The sequence below is a fragment of the Acomys minous genome, assembly GCF_964271855.1.
Source record: "Acomys minous genome assembly, chromosome: 8".
Lineage (NCBI taxonomy): Eukaryota > Metazoa > Chordata > Mammalia > Rodentia > Muridae > Acomys > Acomys minous.
In genome coordinates this window covers 27441373-27458833 of record NC_140489.1, presented here as the reverse complement: position 1 = coordinate 27458833, position 17461 = coordinate 27441373, and the positions used below count along the sequence as shown (strand labels likewise).

At 39.1% G+C, this 17461-nt stretch overlaps 1 protein-coding gene across 3 annotated transcripts in view; it reads right to left on the bottom strand.

The window, feature by feature from the left end:
* Positions 1 to 5953: 5953 nt before the first annotated feature.
* Positions 5954 to 17461, bottom strand: part of CEP128 (centrosomal protein 128) — a 361366-nt gene continuing 349858 nt past the window's right edge. For all 3 annotated transcript variants that reach the window (XM_084791446.1, XM_084791448.1, XM_084791447.1), the window contains 2 exons: positions 14469 to 14577; positions 5954 to 7069 (listed from right to left, as the gene is read on the bottom strand). In XM_084791446.1, the coding sequence (XP_084647572.1) occupies positions 6933 to 7069; positions 14469 to 14577 (246 nt within the window). In that variant the 3' untranslated portion in view covers positions 5954 to 6932. The remainder of the gene's footprint in view (positions 7070 to 14468; positions 14578 to 17461) is intronic.

Genomic DNA, 17461 nt, shown 5'->3' with positions numbered 1-17461 from the left:
ACTGAGCTCTGTCAAAGAGGATGGGAAGTGCAAGGAAATGCATTTTGAAGCCTTGGAGTCTCAAATCTGGAAGCGTTATGCACATAATTACATCCCCTAAGTAACCAGAGACCACTCTTCAGAGAATAGTGAGTCTTACAGTATAGGTCCTATCAAGTGGTTACCTCAGTGATAGCTCCTAGTTAAAAGTCGGGAGTCCTGCTCAATAGAAATCAGTCAGGAGGAGCAGGCATAAGTGAAGCATTCTTGGAAGCTGTCTTAGGTCTGTCACTGAGGGAACATCAGAACTGGACTTGGAGCTGGAACTCCTGGGGACAATATAAAACACTGGGAACCAGTATAAAATAGTATTCTTGTATACTATCCTGGACAGAGGGTTTTTTTTTTAAAAAAACTACCAGAAAGGCTATCATCAAATTAATATTGAAGTGTCATTGTTAAAGTCAACCATTCAACAAAATCACCTGGATTCAGTACAGCGCAGCCTGCTGGCTCCACCCTCAGAAGCCCCCAGTCAGCAGGTCTAAGGATGGTCAGAGTTTCTAGTTCTAACAAGCTTCGAGGTGATGCGGCAGTTGCTGGTTATTTTGGTTCATAGTTTGGGAATCCATGCTTGAAGGACATGCATTGCCCTCTCCAAACTATGATTTGCCCTCAGTGGAACCTAATCAGCAGGCTTACATGCAGTTAAAATTAAAACATGAGCACTGACCACTGTTAATTCAGAACAGTCAAACTAACCTCACAAAAGACTTCTCCAATGGAAAAAAGTGGGAAACTCTTTCCACCGTACGCACTGGCTTTATTGGCTGTGGTCTCGGCTGAAGCACAGAGTGAACTTTGGCCAGCAGTGTGAGGTCTCTCAAGTCTGCAGCTGTTGGGAGGAGGCTGCTTTGCCAGTGACTCTGGACAGGAAGTACCTTGTTAGAACTGATACATCTATGTAGCCCAGGAGAATAAAAGGCATTAAAAACTCCTATTGCTCCAAATCTCTTTTAACACCCACCCTTCCAAAGCCGCCTTAGAAAATGGCTCTGCCACTATAGTTGCCTTACTTCTGGTGACTGACAGCTTGAGGTTTATTGTAATGGGAAGGTTTTTTTTTTTTAATGCTATGTCATAAATCAAGCCTGTACTTTCACTCACAGTGAGATTAATTGTAGCATAAATAACACAAAAATCCAAAGTGACAGACAGGCATGAGACACCCAGACGAAAATTTATTAGAAAGAAGTCCACTTTGCATCCAGACCAAAACTGCCAGCAAGAGGTATAGAAATAGCATTACAGATTGGTGCAACACTGACCAGACATAAATGTAATATGCATCCACTGCAACAGGGTTCCTACCCACAATGCTCTGCACCCAACACCTTTTCTCAGAAACAGTTTACTTCCTGACCAGCAAAGAGTTCAAAATGTGTGTTGTTGAAGGTAACATAGCTTTCTCTGTTTATTTCATTTAACACCCTTCCTAACATCCTTCAGTGTCTGGCCCAGCTAATTTCTCAGTAAAAATGGATAAACACGTATTAGCACCACCCTAGGGATAACAGAGAAAGGCAAAATCTTACAAAGGGCATCTATTCCAAAATGTAAAATTTAAATCCCATCTGCAACTTTTCCCATATTTTGTACCTGTTCTTTTGGGTGTAAGGCAAAGAAAACACTATAAACATGATTTCCGATACCTGATATAAAAATAAAAGCAATGTAAAAATGGCTGTGTATAAGGAGAGGGAAACATGGCATCTATTGTAGGATACAACAATGAACAAAGTCAAAGGTGGACAACCTTGTATTCACAAGGGCCACAAGCCTTTACATGTCAGGCTCTGGTGAGCTATACTAGGAATGCCAGCTACAGCATTCCTAAGGTTTCAACCACAAGAGCACTCAAAAAATGTGTGGTTTTTAAAAAAGGAAAAAAACAAACTTCTATAGGGGTAGAGGTTCAGAAGATAAAGTCCCTGTCCTATACACATGAGGCTGGCAAGGCCAGAGCTGGGCCAATAGAAAGGCTGAGCCCCAGGCTTTGTTTGCCAGCCAGTCTAGAAGCACCAGTGAGCTCTAAGTTAAATAAGAAACCCTGTCTCCAAAAATAAGGTGGAGAAGTGATTTAGAAAGACACAGGATATGGACCTCTCATCTCCACATATATGCATATGGAGTGTGTGTATACACACACACACACACACACACACACACACACACACATAATATATATATTAGTTGTATAAGAAACTGAGGTGCCATCTCCCGCCCCCCTCCCCACCCCATCAGCTCTTCCATGTGGATCATCTGGGTTGGAGATATCAGAGGCCAACTGACTTGGTAAAATAGTAAGGTATGTGTTGGTCCTGGATTAGACACAGGCAGAGCTATAACGGGAGCTCAGATGGTGCAGGCCATGTTGGAGGGCGGAGCTGTTTTTCCCAAGGAATGCAGGCCAGTTTATGTTGCTTCTAATCAAAAGCAAGGGTGGCCTCTGCAATACAGCTGAGGACTTGGAATGCAAAGTCCTGCTTCTTATATATTCACTTTTCTTACCCTTAAACTGGAAGTGTTTATGTGGGAATGCGACTAAGTAAAATCTTTCAGGGTTTAGATCTCTTTTTTCAAACAGGAATAAGTTGATATTTTTCTATTGCTAAACATTTGAAGACTTAAAAGCTGAAAGATGTAACTATTTTTGTATCATACTTTGGAGTGTGGAATGCCTTTATATACAAACTCTTCGATTTGCTTTCCAGATTACGGCTTATGCTTTAGTTTTGATCCAAGAAAGCCAGACGCTTTCGTGAGAATTGTTTCCTCATTTGAAGGCCGTGAAAATCACAAATGTTGTTTTGTTTTGTCTAAAATGGGAAGAAAGTATTGGGATAATTTGTGTGGAGGGACATAAAATTTTCAAAAAGGAATCTTACCCAGTGTTCACTCACATTCCTGGCTAACATATGAGGTATAGTTATGTTTATAACACTCCCAAGTCCTAAGGAAAACAAAGTGGAAAAGGGGTTGCCAAGTAAACAGTCTCATTCTATGTAAGAATTTGGTTCCAATTTAAAATACTGTTTTCTAACTATAAGATCCAACACAGATTGGATAGACAGGAAGGGTAGCAATCTCTGTTACTCTAAGTATGAACTGCTTACCCCTTAGTTAGGATTCACTCTATACACACACATCCACCATAGGCATGGAAAAAGGCTTCCTAAGTGGAGGTGTACTTTGTACACACTGCTTTATTGTGCTATCGGCTTTATCTCTCTGCTGGCAACCTACACTATACTGAGAATAAAGTCAGTTCTGGAAAACTGGGTGCACAAAATGTTATATAACCAATTAGTTTCCAACATCTCAGTCAGACACTGGTCAGAGGAATAATATGACCTTAGCCAATGGGAAAAACAACAAGCCAGAATTCTCCCAGCTGTGTTTCTTCCCTCTGTGGCCTTCAGCAACTTCAATAGAAGTTTAGCATGTTTAGGGAGAAAGATGGCCAGAAGAATCAAAAGTATTAAACCCAAAAGGTCAATCTTCAAATTAAGTTTTGGACCAGGTGCACCGTGGAAGGTGGAACGCTTCCACAGTCCCAGTGCTACCAGCAGTGTATGGCTGACCCACGAGAACGCAAGCAATCACACACAATCCAGGCTGCTCTGCCAAAGGAGGGAAGGAAAAAGAGCCGCTGGCTCTGGGACATAAAATCAGACTATTAGTGCTTCCTTAGCATTTCTGTTGATTTTCAACTGAAGCTCAGGGTAGCTGCAAGAGATAGGAAGAATCTTGAGACGAGACAGGGCCTTGGATTTAAGTCCATAAAAATAGGTGGCCAAGGAATTTTGACAAATTGTTGCTCACACACAAAAAAGTTGACTTTGCCCACGAGGTTCTGGTGGGATCCGTATTTAAAGTCAGACACCTTCACTCATCCAACAGCAGCATAGAACACTGCATAATATACTTGCCTTATTTATTTTTCATATTTTAAAAGTTCTTCCATAAGACTTCTCTCTATTTGGCTATAAAATCATAAGCTAGTATGCTTTAAAGGATTTTCTGAGTCAGTGAGTTCTCTCTAATTTTCAGGTCTAACTATCCTGTTGTAATTTCTGTGTGGCACAATAGATGCACTAACAATGGTTCAGATCAGTTCTCAAAGTTCAAACCATCCCTTTACAAAAGGAAAGCATGCGGTCTCTGCTTGTACATAAAGGGAAATGCTTTTCAACCTTTGCATTTGGGATTTAATAAAGGCTGTCAATTTTATCCCTTACTTTCTTCACTGTTATTCAGTTCTAAATAGATAGCATTAATCCAGATTATTGCCACTGCTCTTTGTTGCCCACAATAACTACACTGCGAGATCATATTGCTGAAGACACAAGTCGCTGTGGATGCAGAAGACAAAAAATCAACCGTAAACTGACAAGAACTCTAATGTTGACTATCTTATACAGTGCCAGAAGGTCCTATGCAGGCAGGCTGCTGCAGGAAAAAAAAATACCAATGATTTTATCACTGGATGCTGCACGCTACAATAGTGATCTACTAGTAAGATGTCCTCACTGGTCTAACAGTGGCATGATGGTCATGGGAGGAGCCAGCAACTTTCTAATTGGTTATGAGGCCTGTTCCATAGTGGGTATCGCATGACTGGCACTATAAACCTGATAAAATATATGGCTGGGAAGATCCTAGGTGTTAGGGGGGAAGCTACAGTTGTTACGTTGCTAAGTGATAATGCTGTCACTACATTCTAAACGTTTATGTTCAAACCCATAGTTTCATGCTCCTCTTAACTTGGGTCAGAGAACCCTCACTTTTTCTTTGCAGTGGGTACTGGTTAACAAAGAGACTAATAACTGGTCAAAGTACAGAGTATAAATAGCTCTGAGTACTCAGTATCAGCATCCCCCCCTCCCCATCCAGGTCTCAGGGAGGAAGAAGGAACAGAAAGAAAATAAGAGCTGGAGGATAGGAAAGAGTGCAGTGAAATGCTGACTTCTTGACCTATCACTGTTGTATACACCAACTCAGAGCAGCAATATTGACCTGAAAAAGAACTATGCAAGATCAAGCCAGTCAAAGGTACAACATGGATTCAGGAGGGACCTACAGGCTCCTTTCATATTTGAGATACAATTGGCAACTGGTAGCTACTGAGGGAGGCAGGATTGTTCTCCTTTGAGATGCGGCCACTGGTAGGCTGCTCATGCCTTGGCCATTGATCACATACCTACTTGTATATATAAGATGTGAAACTGGGAGGTAGATGTGGTAGGGACCACTAAGGTGATTGTGAGGGAAGGAGTGGTGGACGAATATAATCAATGTACATTGCAGAAATATATTAACCTTCCAAACATTAGAAAATATTGTTGAAATATAAGGTTAGTAGAAATCAGTACAAGTACTAATTTCTTAGAGCTCTAAACTCTTCTTCTAGATGCTACAGGTCACAGTGGACAGCAGGAGTGTGAGCTACTTCTCCAAATGAGCTCCTCTTGTCTCACCTTCGAACAATGAGAACTTCTGGGATGAGACAGGATAAAACCAAACTTGTTAAGTGCAGCTATTTCTAGCTGGCCTAAACATATCATCCCCTTTGCCATGTGTTTAATAAAAACAAGCATGCTTTCAGACAGACACACACACCTTTTTCTTTCCAGGCATACCTTTTTTCCCCTTATCACTCTCACTTGAGAATAGAATGCCACACTTAGGAAGTGGTCTCAGCGCTTATGCAGCATGTGGAGATTCCCTGATGTGAAACAGCTCCATATCGTGTTGTAAGAACTAGATTCACCTTCCCAGATTCGGGGCAGGGGGTTCCTTTCTTCTACCCTTCAAGTGTTACAGTAAGTTAGCAACACATAATTTGAGTAAAAATTGATTGTTTTATGAAACGTAATAAACAAGTGTATTTTAACAGACACAACATGCAATGTGCATTACAAAGGAATCACTTTATTGTTCCTGCCTCTGTGCAGGGCCTTTCCACTACAGCCCAGTAGGACTCAGTTCTTGGATGATGACCATTATTTAGCATTTTAACATAAATGTTTCTTCACTGGTAGATGGGTATAGAAAGGTGGTAAGGTTTTAAAAACACTTTGATGTTGAAAAGGCTGGGATGTGAAAAGCAGTCAGGTAGCACCGAAATATATAAGGATTCTTCCAGAGTGAATCCCACTGACCCAGGAGAGGAGTGCTGGAACTGGGGTCAGAGCAAACCAAAGATCATCCAGGGTATGACTGGGGTGATCACAGTGGGATGTTTAACTACAACAAGACACATGAGTAAACGATGCAATGGGTTCTTCACAGTGCTCTAAAACTCAGCTATCGCTTATAAATTCTTTTGCAATTAAAACTGATCGGAATAGTGTTAAGATAGTACGTGTAGTAATAGACTGCTGAGATGACAGGTAAATGATGACAAGCATTTAAAAGGCAACCTAATATTACATAGGTATCTCCACGACACGTTATAACATATGGGAATCAATTAGGGGGAAGGCATTTAGGAGTCGATCGTGTACAAATGCTCCTGAATCTAAACCGCTGGAAGGCTTTGCCTGCAGGGCACACCTTTTCCTCCTTTGAGCCAGTCATTTTTGAAAGGCATCAATTATAAATTCAAGGTCGGGTTGGAAAATTGTGACACTGAAAAATGGAAAGCAAAAATGATCCCTTTCTCTGCTGGTATGAGATGCCTTTAAATGAGCTGTGTATCGCTCATAAGTTGATATTACCTCCACTGGTTAAATTTACTTTCGCTCACAAAGACCGACTGTAATGCCATGTTAGTCAATGCTTGGCAGCTCCAAGGAGCCAAAGCCACATGGTGTCTTTAGATAATCTGAGCTGGACGGCAACAAGGACCACAGGCTATTATTTGTAAAATATTCAAGTAAAGTTGCAAATTACATTTTGCATTTTTTGCTCTCATATTCCTCCTTCTTGGCCTGTGGATTTGTTCCATTCACTGGTAAGCTTGTGGCATCTTCCTTGATTGATGCTGGATCTGGGGCAATGGTTCTTTTGGTAAATGCTGGCAAGGCTGGGGGAAAGAGAAAGATAAATCAATGTGAATATAAAACTTGAGCCAAAAGACTAATCTTGTAGAAGTTAGTTAATTAGGCATGGCATTTAATCTAGTTTTCTATAATTAAACTTTACACGGACTAACAGACCTGCAGCACACATAAAAATATCTATATATTTTAAAAAACACACAACTGATTTTAAAATTGAAAATTTTTAAAATTTTTAATTAAAAAATTTTACATATACATTTATATTGTTACACATATATATAATAAGCTACCTATATCTCGAAGAACCACGAGACAATCAGGAGTTATATATATATTAAATTCATAGTGTTTTGGCTATTTACATTTGGCAGCCTTGAAGAAAACATCTTCCCTATTTTGGTGAGTCTAAAATTCTGAATATAAATCAGTATCTATCATATCTCATCATTATCAACTTAAAACATCTATCTAGTCCTAAAAACACATTAAACCCTAAACAACTAAGCTTAATTGTAAAACTAAACTGTCTGGTCTTCAAGCCTAAATTAAAAAAAAAAATGAGTCTGAGAGTGGAAGATGTGTGCTTTGTTAAAATAAAATGATACAAGCACAAAGAACTTACAGGAAGAAGTTTTGAAGTCTCCTTTCAGGGCATCCTATTGGTTATATGCTGTGGGCTACTAGCCGTAGATCTAGAATCTGGGTTTACTGTTTTTCTATCTCTGTTCAAAACTTGAGGCCAGAATCTCACTGCTGATGTGAACTTGTCCCTCCAGGGTTCAGGTCTCAGATACCTGCTCATCTACTACTCTTAGAAGCCAATATAATGATAATAATACAATGTAACTAATATGTATTATAATAAAACTATCTTAGAAGCAATACCCCCTCTTTTCTCTGCCTGACCCACCTACCTCATTTAAGAATGAATCTTTGTGATTCCATACCAAAACTCACCTGTGTCTTCCTTCACACGATTACTAGGTGCGAGGAGTCTAGGCTACCATTTTCTCAGTCTACTTTTATCTGGCTCCTTAATCATGTTAAGCAGAGCGACCTTCGTCAAAAGCAAGGTACACCCTGTTCCTGGACATCTTTGTGCATTCTGATGATTTTAGGATGGGATCCACGTACCAGCCAGTGGCTGTCCTTCTCACTCTCTCTCTGGATCATTTTATTCAGACCACGCCCCCTTTTCTCAGAGCTTTGACATTTGGCTCCTGATACAGGGACCCCTTTTCTCACCCAAATCCACCTCAGCTGGCTCTTCTTACCATTTGAGTTTTGGGTCAACTGAGGCTTCCCAGAGACACATCTCGTGATCACTCAGTTCAAGTAGTGCTCCTGTCCTGGGCCCCCTCTGTTACTGTTGGAGCACCATCGCCACTCTAACTCCTTGATTTGTTTACCACTTATTTTTTCATGAGATGAGATGGCCGTGTCTGTTACCTTCATTTCTGCCTCCTCCAAAACTGATCTCAAGGCCTCATTCATAAATCACTCAAGTATACTCAAGTGAATACACTAAGGAGACAGGCAACTGCAAACTTTTCCGGTGCCTTTTAGAGAGTGACTAGAAAGTCTTTTGTCAAATTGCAATAATTGGAGCTCAATCATTTAAAAATAGTTAGCACTTAATTGGCCAAGAGACAAAACCAAAGCCTGGTTTCACAAAGTAAGCAAATAAAAGATGCAGATATAGCACGCTTCTACGGAATAAATAATCCTTTGATGGACAGTACCTCCAGCATTCTCAATGACACATATTGTTGGCATTTGATCCTGAACATGTACGGGAGATTATTTTAAAAGGAGTTATTCACAGTTAGCCAGGCAGACCTTGAACCATTAATATAGTAATTTTTTTCTGTTTTTCTGTGGATAAACTATTTTTATCCAAAAGATGTAAATTCCCATAAATATGCAAACCAAGAATGCTAAGTTTTCTTTTTCTAGCATTATAAACTGAGGTAAGAAATGAAATAGTTTTTCAAGGCAACTTTTATGAAAGTATCAAGTTAGAATATATGTAATTCACTTCTAAATTCTATATTAATGCTAGATGATGTTTTGCACTATTGAAAAAAAAAGCCACAGTTCTTTTCTTAGGTTCACTCATTTATTTATTTTTTTAAATTACTTTTTAGGGCAGTTTAAGATTTACAGACAATTTGCCATCTATGTTTATTTTAGAATTTGGTTTGGAAACACTAATTCCACAGAAATTAAGCATGTTAGTCTCAAAAGACTGGATAGTTCTAGAAGTCACCAGAGTGCTACAGACCTCATTGAAGTCTAGTGTCTGCCCTGAGGGGGAGCTGCCCTGGGGTCGTGTGCCTTTCATCTCAAAGGAGCTACACATGCAGACCAGTGGCCAGTCGCCACTTATAAAAAGTGAAAATGACGGCTCCAAAAGCCGACATTGTGACTGTCTTGACTAAGCCCCCACTGTCTACAGGCTGAAGGTAATGGAACCAGTCTTCTAAAAGAGGATCCTGACTCAGGGCCACAGCTTTCAGCCAGCCAGGATAAATTTGCTAGTGATCGTGCTTTTAATAATGGAGTCCTGTGTTCTTCTTTCCAATAGTAATATAAACTTACAATTTATACATTTCTTCCCTTCTTCCTGGCAGGAGGAATCTACCTTTTCATGAATTGACCTGAACTACACAAAGCTGACATAAATTACTTCATAAAACAAACTTTCATTAATGCTGGAGCATTTTGGAGACCACAAATTCTGCAGCGTTTTCCCATTTCCTTTGTTTTTTCCATGGTCGGTGGTTCTATGCTTGGTGCGGTCACTGTTTGACTGAGCCCCTACATCAGTGGAATGCAGCATGCCTTGGTCTCCACGGCACAGGACAGAAGGGCCCTCGTGCACGTCACATTCCATCCGAAGCAAGAAGGGTGACTGCTCTGTGGGCCCGGAAAATAAGGCCTTCCCACGTCTACAGGGCTGTAGTCATCTCCTCGCCAAGTTTCCACACAGGTTGAAATGGTTCAGAGCTCCAAAGCCAAATTTTACACTCAATTTAGAAGTTAATAAGAAAATTGGACATTTGCTGGTCAGATATAAAAACTGAGGTTTTTGTGGTAGCGTTTGTCTTTATAAGACTCATTTCTAACTACAGTGTGCATCTATACATCAAATAGCTTCAAACTATTATGGAGCACATCCAGTGTCTCCCGCTGTATTCCCTATAACCCTCTAGAGTTAACCATAAGCAACTCTTTAAACTTTTTCTGTCTTTGTTCCATTTATATAAAAAAGTCTAAATATGCTATTTTCTGGTTTATCATTTTTAGACATTATGCACACCCACCCACTTCTTCACACCCACCCTTCCAAAAGAGCTATTTTGACACATTTCAGCTATGTCAATACTGGATATTTATAACTTCATGACCATGTAAATAAACACAACTCACAGACAACTAATAAGCAGACTATGACAATGCTCCTGGTCTTATTTTTGTCCCCCAGTTTATTAGTTGACTCATATCTTACTTTTTATATGCTTTTTACTATGACTACTTGCTTCTAATAGCTCAATTACATAATTTTTTTCTCCCCAAGTCTTCAGTTGCATAAGATGATGTTATCTCTATGTTTCCTAAGGATTTTCTCAATAGAATCTCTCTTTAGTATGAGATATTTTAAGAGTGTGAGTGCCAACTCAGGAAGCAGATGAGAGCAAATACAGTGACCCACAGCCAGCCATAATGCAGTCAGAGAGAGACCTTGGAACACTCAGCCTCAAATGGGATGTCTCCATCAAATCCCTCCTTTCAGGGCTCAGGGAACCCTGCCCAAGAAGAGGCAGAAAGAGTGTAGTAGTCAGAGGGGATAGGAGACACCAGGAGAACAAGGCCCTCTAAACCAAAAGGATCAAAGGTCATGTGAACTCAGAGACTGAGACAGCCTGCACAGCGCCTTCACAGCTCAGCACTGGGTCCTCTACACTTATATTATAGCTTCCAGTTCAGTGTCTTTTTGGAATTCCCGAGTGTGTGAATGAGTTGGTCTCTGATTCTTGTGCCGTCTTTTTGGCTCATTTCCTTCGGTGGTTTTGCCCAATTCCAATGTGCTGGTTTCTGGTTTTATTATATTATATTATACTATACTTTATTATTATCCCACAGAAGCCTGTGTTCTCTAATGAGAGACAGAAATGGGGGTAGATCCAGAATGGGAAGAAGCTTACAGGAGTAGAGAGAGGGGAAACTGAGACAGAATATATGGTATGAGAGAATATAGCTCAACAAAAGGGGAGAAAAAAGAATGAGTGCCCATTTATGGGACCACCAGTCCCGAAGACAGAAGAATGAGTAACACAAAACCACGAACTGCCTGGGATTCAAGGTCAGAGTTCCTCAAAGTTTCCCAGGCCAGTAGTGGAAAGGGAAAAGAGGAAACGGAAGGGAAGTGGGTGGAGAAGACAGAAGACGACTTCAAAAGATGAGAGTAAAATATCCATGCTTTTCAACAATGCTCTTGGATTTGGGAAAATATTTTTTCCAATGCCCTCATAAGGAAAACCCTTTTCAACTTGGCATTTTGTAGCTGGCCAAACTTAGGATTTTATAGTCAGCCAAAGACTGGATCAAGAGTCAGTGGAAGATTCCATTTTCAGGGATACAAAGATTAAAGACATTTACTTCCCTCTCCTCAGTGTATTTCCATAAAAGCAAGGTCTGAAGCGAGCACAGGAAGCAAGGGTACAGGCAAGCCTGGGAGACAGTTCTCTGGGTGCTATGTGCATCAGGGACTCCTCCTTAGGTGAGCCCTTTCGCTCCTGCCCTGCAATCTTTCTTTGCTCTCCAGATTCATGAACCATATCTTATCCATTTCAAATTGACCTCAAAAGGTTTGTTTTTAAATCACTATTACTATTTTCTGTGTACTATTTATGTGCATGAGTGTTCTCCCTGCATATGTGTCTGTGCACAGTGTGCACACCTGGTGCCTGTAGAGGCCAGAAGAAGATGATTGGATTCCTTGGAACCAGAGGTACAGACACTTGTGAGCCACAGTGTGGATGCTGGGAGCTAAAATGCAGATCAGCTGGAAGAACAGACCGTATGTGAGCATGTGTTCTTCCTATCCACCACCCATGGTGTGGGACTCAGGGATTGGACTCAGGTCCTCAGGTTTGGCAAGTGCCTTTACCCACTTGGACTATCTTGCCAGATCCTGCCTTTCCAAATATCTCACATTTTCTCTTCTCTTGTCCCATCCTTTCCCTGGCTATACTTACTTTACTTTGTGTTTTCTAGTTGTGTCTAGTTTCTTTGATCTTCACGTCAAGAATATTCTATAGTCCTGAGACCTTTTACTCTGTTCTCCCTCTTTATAGACTCTAGCTTCAGCGTCTTTTCTGGTCTGAGGTCACCTTCTCTAATTATCTTATTGGACACAGGTTTTGATCTCCCCTCTGCTGGGCATTTTTAAAGTACTGGGTGTAGTAAAAGGAGAAGCTAGAGGATAACTTCTCTAAGTAGAATTAGTCGGCTATAAAAACAGAAGTATCCAGACAGTGTTAATTAAATATTGAAAAGTATTGAGAAGATGGGGATAATCATGGCAGGAAAATTCATAAATATAAACTTGTCAATAAAAGGAGTAAAACATATGGCTGAATTAATCAGTATAGGAATGTGATTAATTTTTTTACATCCTATAATATAGAGAGTGACAAGTATTCTTCAGTCAGACTATATTTTAAGGATAAAATTTCCTATGCTTATTAATTTCATTTACTTTGGAACCACTACATTTGAATAGAAACCCATGTCTGCCTATGAGGAATATATCTTAGTTAGAAAAATGATCAAGGCTGGTCCCAAGATGATACAATCAAAAGCCAAATATCTTTGAACGCCTATTATAATACTAAATAGGATTCCCACAACCATGATATTTCCTACTTCATGTCTTCTAACCACTTTCTTTTAGGAGCCATTTAACCCAAATTAAGCAGCAGTAGAAAAATGGCTGCTATACCGACTCATGGTCCTGTTATTGCCAGGCTTTTCAGGGTAGTAGCAGGTGGGACTTCTAATGTTTGAGGGACTCAGTTCCTTCCTTCCTAGTCCATAGTAACCTGAGGAAAATTTCACATTGCTTAATATGAGAGACACCAATTCTGCCCTGTATATACCCCAGATTCGGTGATGCCTTACCCAATTCACGATGTAATCCATATTGAAGAGTGGCTGCAATGTCAGAATAGCAGAGGGGCTTACAGGGATACAAACATCACTTGGTAAAATGATTAAGATGGGAAAGAGAAAATGCTTAGCTTTTAGAATAAAAATAATCATGATATAATGAAAACCAAACCATTTGTCAGAAACTGATAAATATTTATTAAATGAATCCATGAATATAAATAAGCAAAAATGTGAGGCATCACCTTTGGATTTGACCTACTTCTTTTACCACTTATTTTGGTATATTATTTTATAGCAGACTAGCTATTTTAAATGACAGAATTATCAAATTTAATGTATAACCCCTCCAGGCCCATGATAAATTAAAGAACTAAATTATTATGCAAATTAGAATCTATTAAATAATATTTGAATCCCAATAGCTTAGATAAAAGTAGGCTTCAAGAAAGGACTTGTATATTCATTTACCTAATTTAATTGAACATTAATTGGTCTTTTAATATGTTCAGAGCTAAGGAAACAACAGTGAACAAAGCAGGCATCACTCATATTTTTACTGAGTTCAATCTATGGTGGAGGGCATATTAAATCATAAAATGAAGTCTCTCAAATTATAAGAAAGCCTATATATATATTATCCTAAGATTTATAAAAAAAACTGTATTAATTTGGGCCATTTAAAATAGAAAACATTCTGCAAGTATGATACATAGATGCTCAATGCTGAGAAAGAGGTCCATTGGAGAAGGAAAGAGGAGGGAACACACGGGGGTAAGTGGATCCTGGGCTGGCGGACCGTGACATTTCACTGTTGTCACAGGGTATAATTAGTGAAACTTAGTGTGCAGTCATGTATGTACTTTTATTATTTTACAAGTAAATATTTCTGAATAGTTATATGCAAAAATATTCCCATGTTGATGATTTCTATTTTACTACAAAACAACTTTCTTTATTTGTACATCTATGGTTAACAATCTTTAAACCAAACATCGGTTTAATTAACATTTATACTATGGATTAAAAAAAAGTTTGAGGTCTAAAAAGGAATTCCATGTTTTTTCAGTGAATTGGTTAATATCCGAAGTGTTCTCGGGGGACTTTTTTTTATGATTCATAATGAAAAATTTCTCAAACTTTTGCATGAATATTATTATCATGTACTGGGCTTAAAGTTTAATTTTCCCATGAGTTACATTTTTTAAAAATTCAATTTAATAACTGGTCGAAAACTTTATTACTTACAGTTAAAGTGTGAAAACCGTGGACTAGACAGGAAGCCACTGCGATCCTGCCAAGAAGATGAGTGATCTAGGCCGTGAGTGTGGGAACTGTCAGGAAAGGCCCTGTCGTCCTGAGGAAGAAAGCAGCACACTCAGTTCCATGATCACAAGATACATGGGAAGAGAGTCATGAAAATATACTGACCAGGAAACTGGACCTTACTATGTGAGCTACAACACACACACACACACAGGTCAGTGATAATGATCATTGCAGAAAATAAAACACATGTATTTAGACATCTATATGAAAGAGAGAGAAAGAAATCCCTCGTTGCTATGCAGCAAGACATTTCTTTCAAGTCTCCCCTGCCCCACCACATCAATAGGCTTTAGAAACACATTTATCAGACTTCCTGTGCTTTGCATTTAGTTGTAAACATTTTTAAGTCATCATATTATCCTAATCTTCAACTTTAGTGTTACTTTTAACACCAGTCAGTGGGTACACTATGCTTTATGCAACCATTACTTTCCTTGGCATTTAGATGGTGTCCAGGCTTTTGCTTCCATAAATAACATTGCAAGAAATACTTATAAATATGTAACCATTTCCATACTTAGGTCTATCCCTTATGACAAATTTTTAGGTGAAAATTGTGGGTCAATAAAAATAATTTGATGTTTAGTGCGTTTTAGTAGACCGCTTTCTATATGATTATATTAATATAATCTTACAATTCAACAAATATTTAATTAAAATATCATAATAGGTCTCTGTCTTCATATGTTGTATAAAAATGTCTCCCTTGACTATTAGATGACCAGTTTAAATAATTTCATTATTTTAATAGATTAAAATAGATACTTTGACATACTTAAATATGTAGTGAAATTGTCATTTTTATTATTCTGGGCTGATCTGAAAGTGTCAGGCAGGCGGAGTCACTTGATAATGCTACCTAGTCTTTACTTATTCTTCTGCCAATGGCATCAGTTATAAGACAAGAGATGGTAATGTTCATAAACACAGGCCCGCTGTTGTTTGTGGTTCTGTTGACAGTTGTTGCTGCATGTGCTCTGATGCTTAGTTGGAAGTGTCACTCCTTCCCTTCGCATGGCTGACTCATGACTTGTGGGCTCACATTTTCTCTCTTTATATGTGACAACTATGAGGTTTAGCTACATCTTTAACACTTCATGTCTTCAAAATCCTGTCAGAGCGAGCTAGAGAGATGACCCAGCAGTCAAGAGTTTGGGTGTAAATTTACTTTCCTATGCCCATGTCAGGTGGCTCACAACCCCTGTAACTCCAGATTCAGGGGATAGGCACCCTCTTCTGGCCTTCATGGACATTTACACACACACACACACACACACACACACACACTCTCTCTCTCTCTCTCTCTCTCTCTCTCTCTCTAAAAAATTTCCATATTATCTTGAAACAGAACCAGCAAAATTAACTAGTCAAATAGAATTAAGACAGAAAATTACCTCATAATTCCTTTGAACAATCAATAGCTAGAATATGAAAGGACTTCTTTCTTTTCCTATATTGGTCCTGCACTCCTTCCTATATCGCTATTTAATCTGTGGAATCTCAATTTAAATATATTTTACAAGGTGAGCTAAAGATAAATGCTTCTTTTTAATTCCTATTGATTATTTAACCAAGCTTTTTAGTACCAAGGAGAAAGCATTTATTAAAAAGGAAGGTGCTTTTCAATGTTTGTAGTCTGAGCTTCTGCTTTTTAACAATTCTTTTATCCTTAAAACAAGGGCCTGTTTTTATTGCCGTCTTAAGTCTGAATAACCCAGTTAGCCAGAACTCTCTGCAAAAATTCAATGGATGAAAGAACTTGCATTTTCTAGTATTTTCCCTGGGCTTCTTCCACTTCTCTTTCATAACTCACATTGTAATTGGTTTCTTAAAAGCTGTTCCAACTTGACTCAGTTCCTCAGCTAAAGTGATATCTAGTGATTAATATTTAACAATGCACACCAAATATTCCTCTCCTAGGAATGCTGTAAGTTCAAAGTTTATAAAGTGATACACTTAATGTTAAAGTTTTTATCAGTCTCTTCCCTTGGAGACAAGGGGGGTGGGGGAACATGTATTCCTGGATCTGTGGCAGGATGTTTTCCTCAACGGCTTTTGTCAAATAAGGCACTCTCTGGATTCCTACTCCACTATGAATATCTGATATCCCATCAGTATTCCAGAGAGCTTACCTTCTCCCTCAGCATTCTAATTAGAAAGTTCAAACTGGACAGTTCACGTGAAGTTTGCCCTTCATGCTTCAATGTGGACTTCTGCTATTCCTGATTTGAATCACTAGGGTGGGTCTTTGATTACTTTCAGCACCTCATTTCCCCACCCATCTACCCACAATCCTCCACCATTTATCACAGTGCCCCCTGTAGTGAGAGGATAATCACATCGTATGATGATATACTGAAATTAAATGTTGCTCACTGTAGATGCTGGCACATAGGAGGTTGCTATTCTTAAAACTGCAGGTTCTTTTTTGTCCCTTTCTCTTCTTTGTTGGAAAAGTCTATGTAGCCTGGGATGCCCTGAACTTAGGATCCTTCTGCCTCAGTTTTGTTAAGTGCTGGGAAATTAAGGTGGAAGCCATCCTGCTCAGCTATACTTAAGGTGGTACCAGATCATCTCTAAGACCTTTTACCACTAATGCTTTATCATCTGAAGCAGGCTGAATGGAAGAACCCCTGGCTATCTGGGCCAGCTTTTCAATAGGAAATCTACACTGATTTAACAATACTATAAACCTTAAGCAATATTCATCAGTAGAGAAAAGATAATGAAAATACTGTTCTACCAACTGGACTCAATGGTACAACATGAAAATGCTGTTAGGTAAGACCATTGGGTGGCTCTTTAGGATGTTTTCTATTAGTATTAGTAAACATTATTTCATTACTGACAGTTGTATAAACTTCTACATTCTGCAGCAACGGGACTGGAGGATGCAGAATAAAGCAGCAATA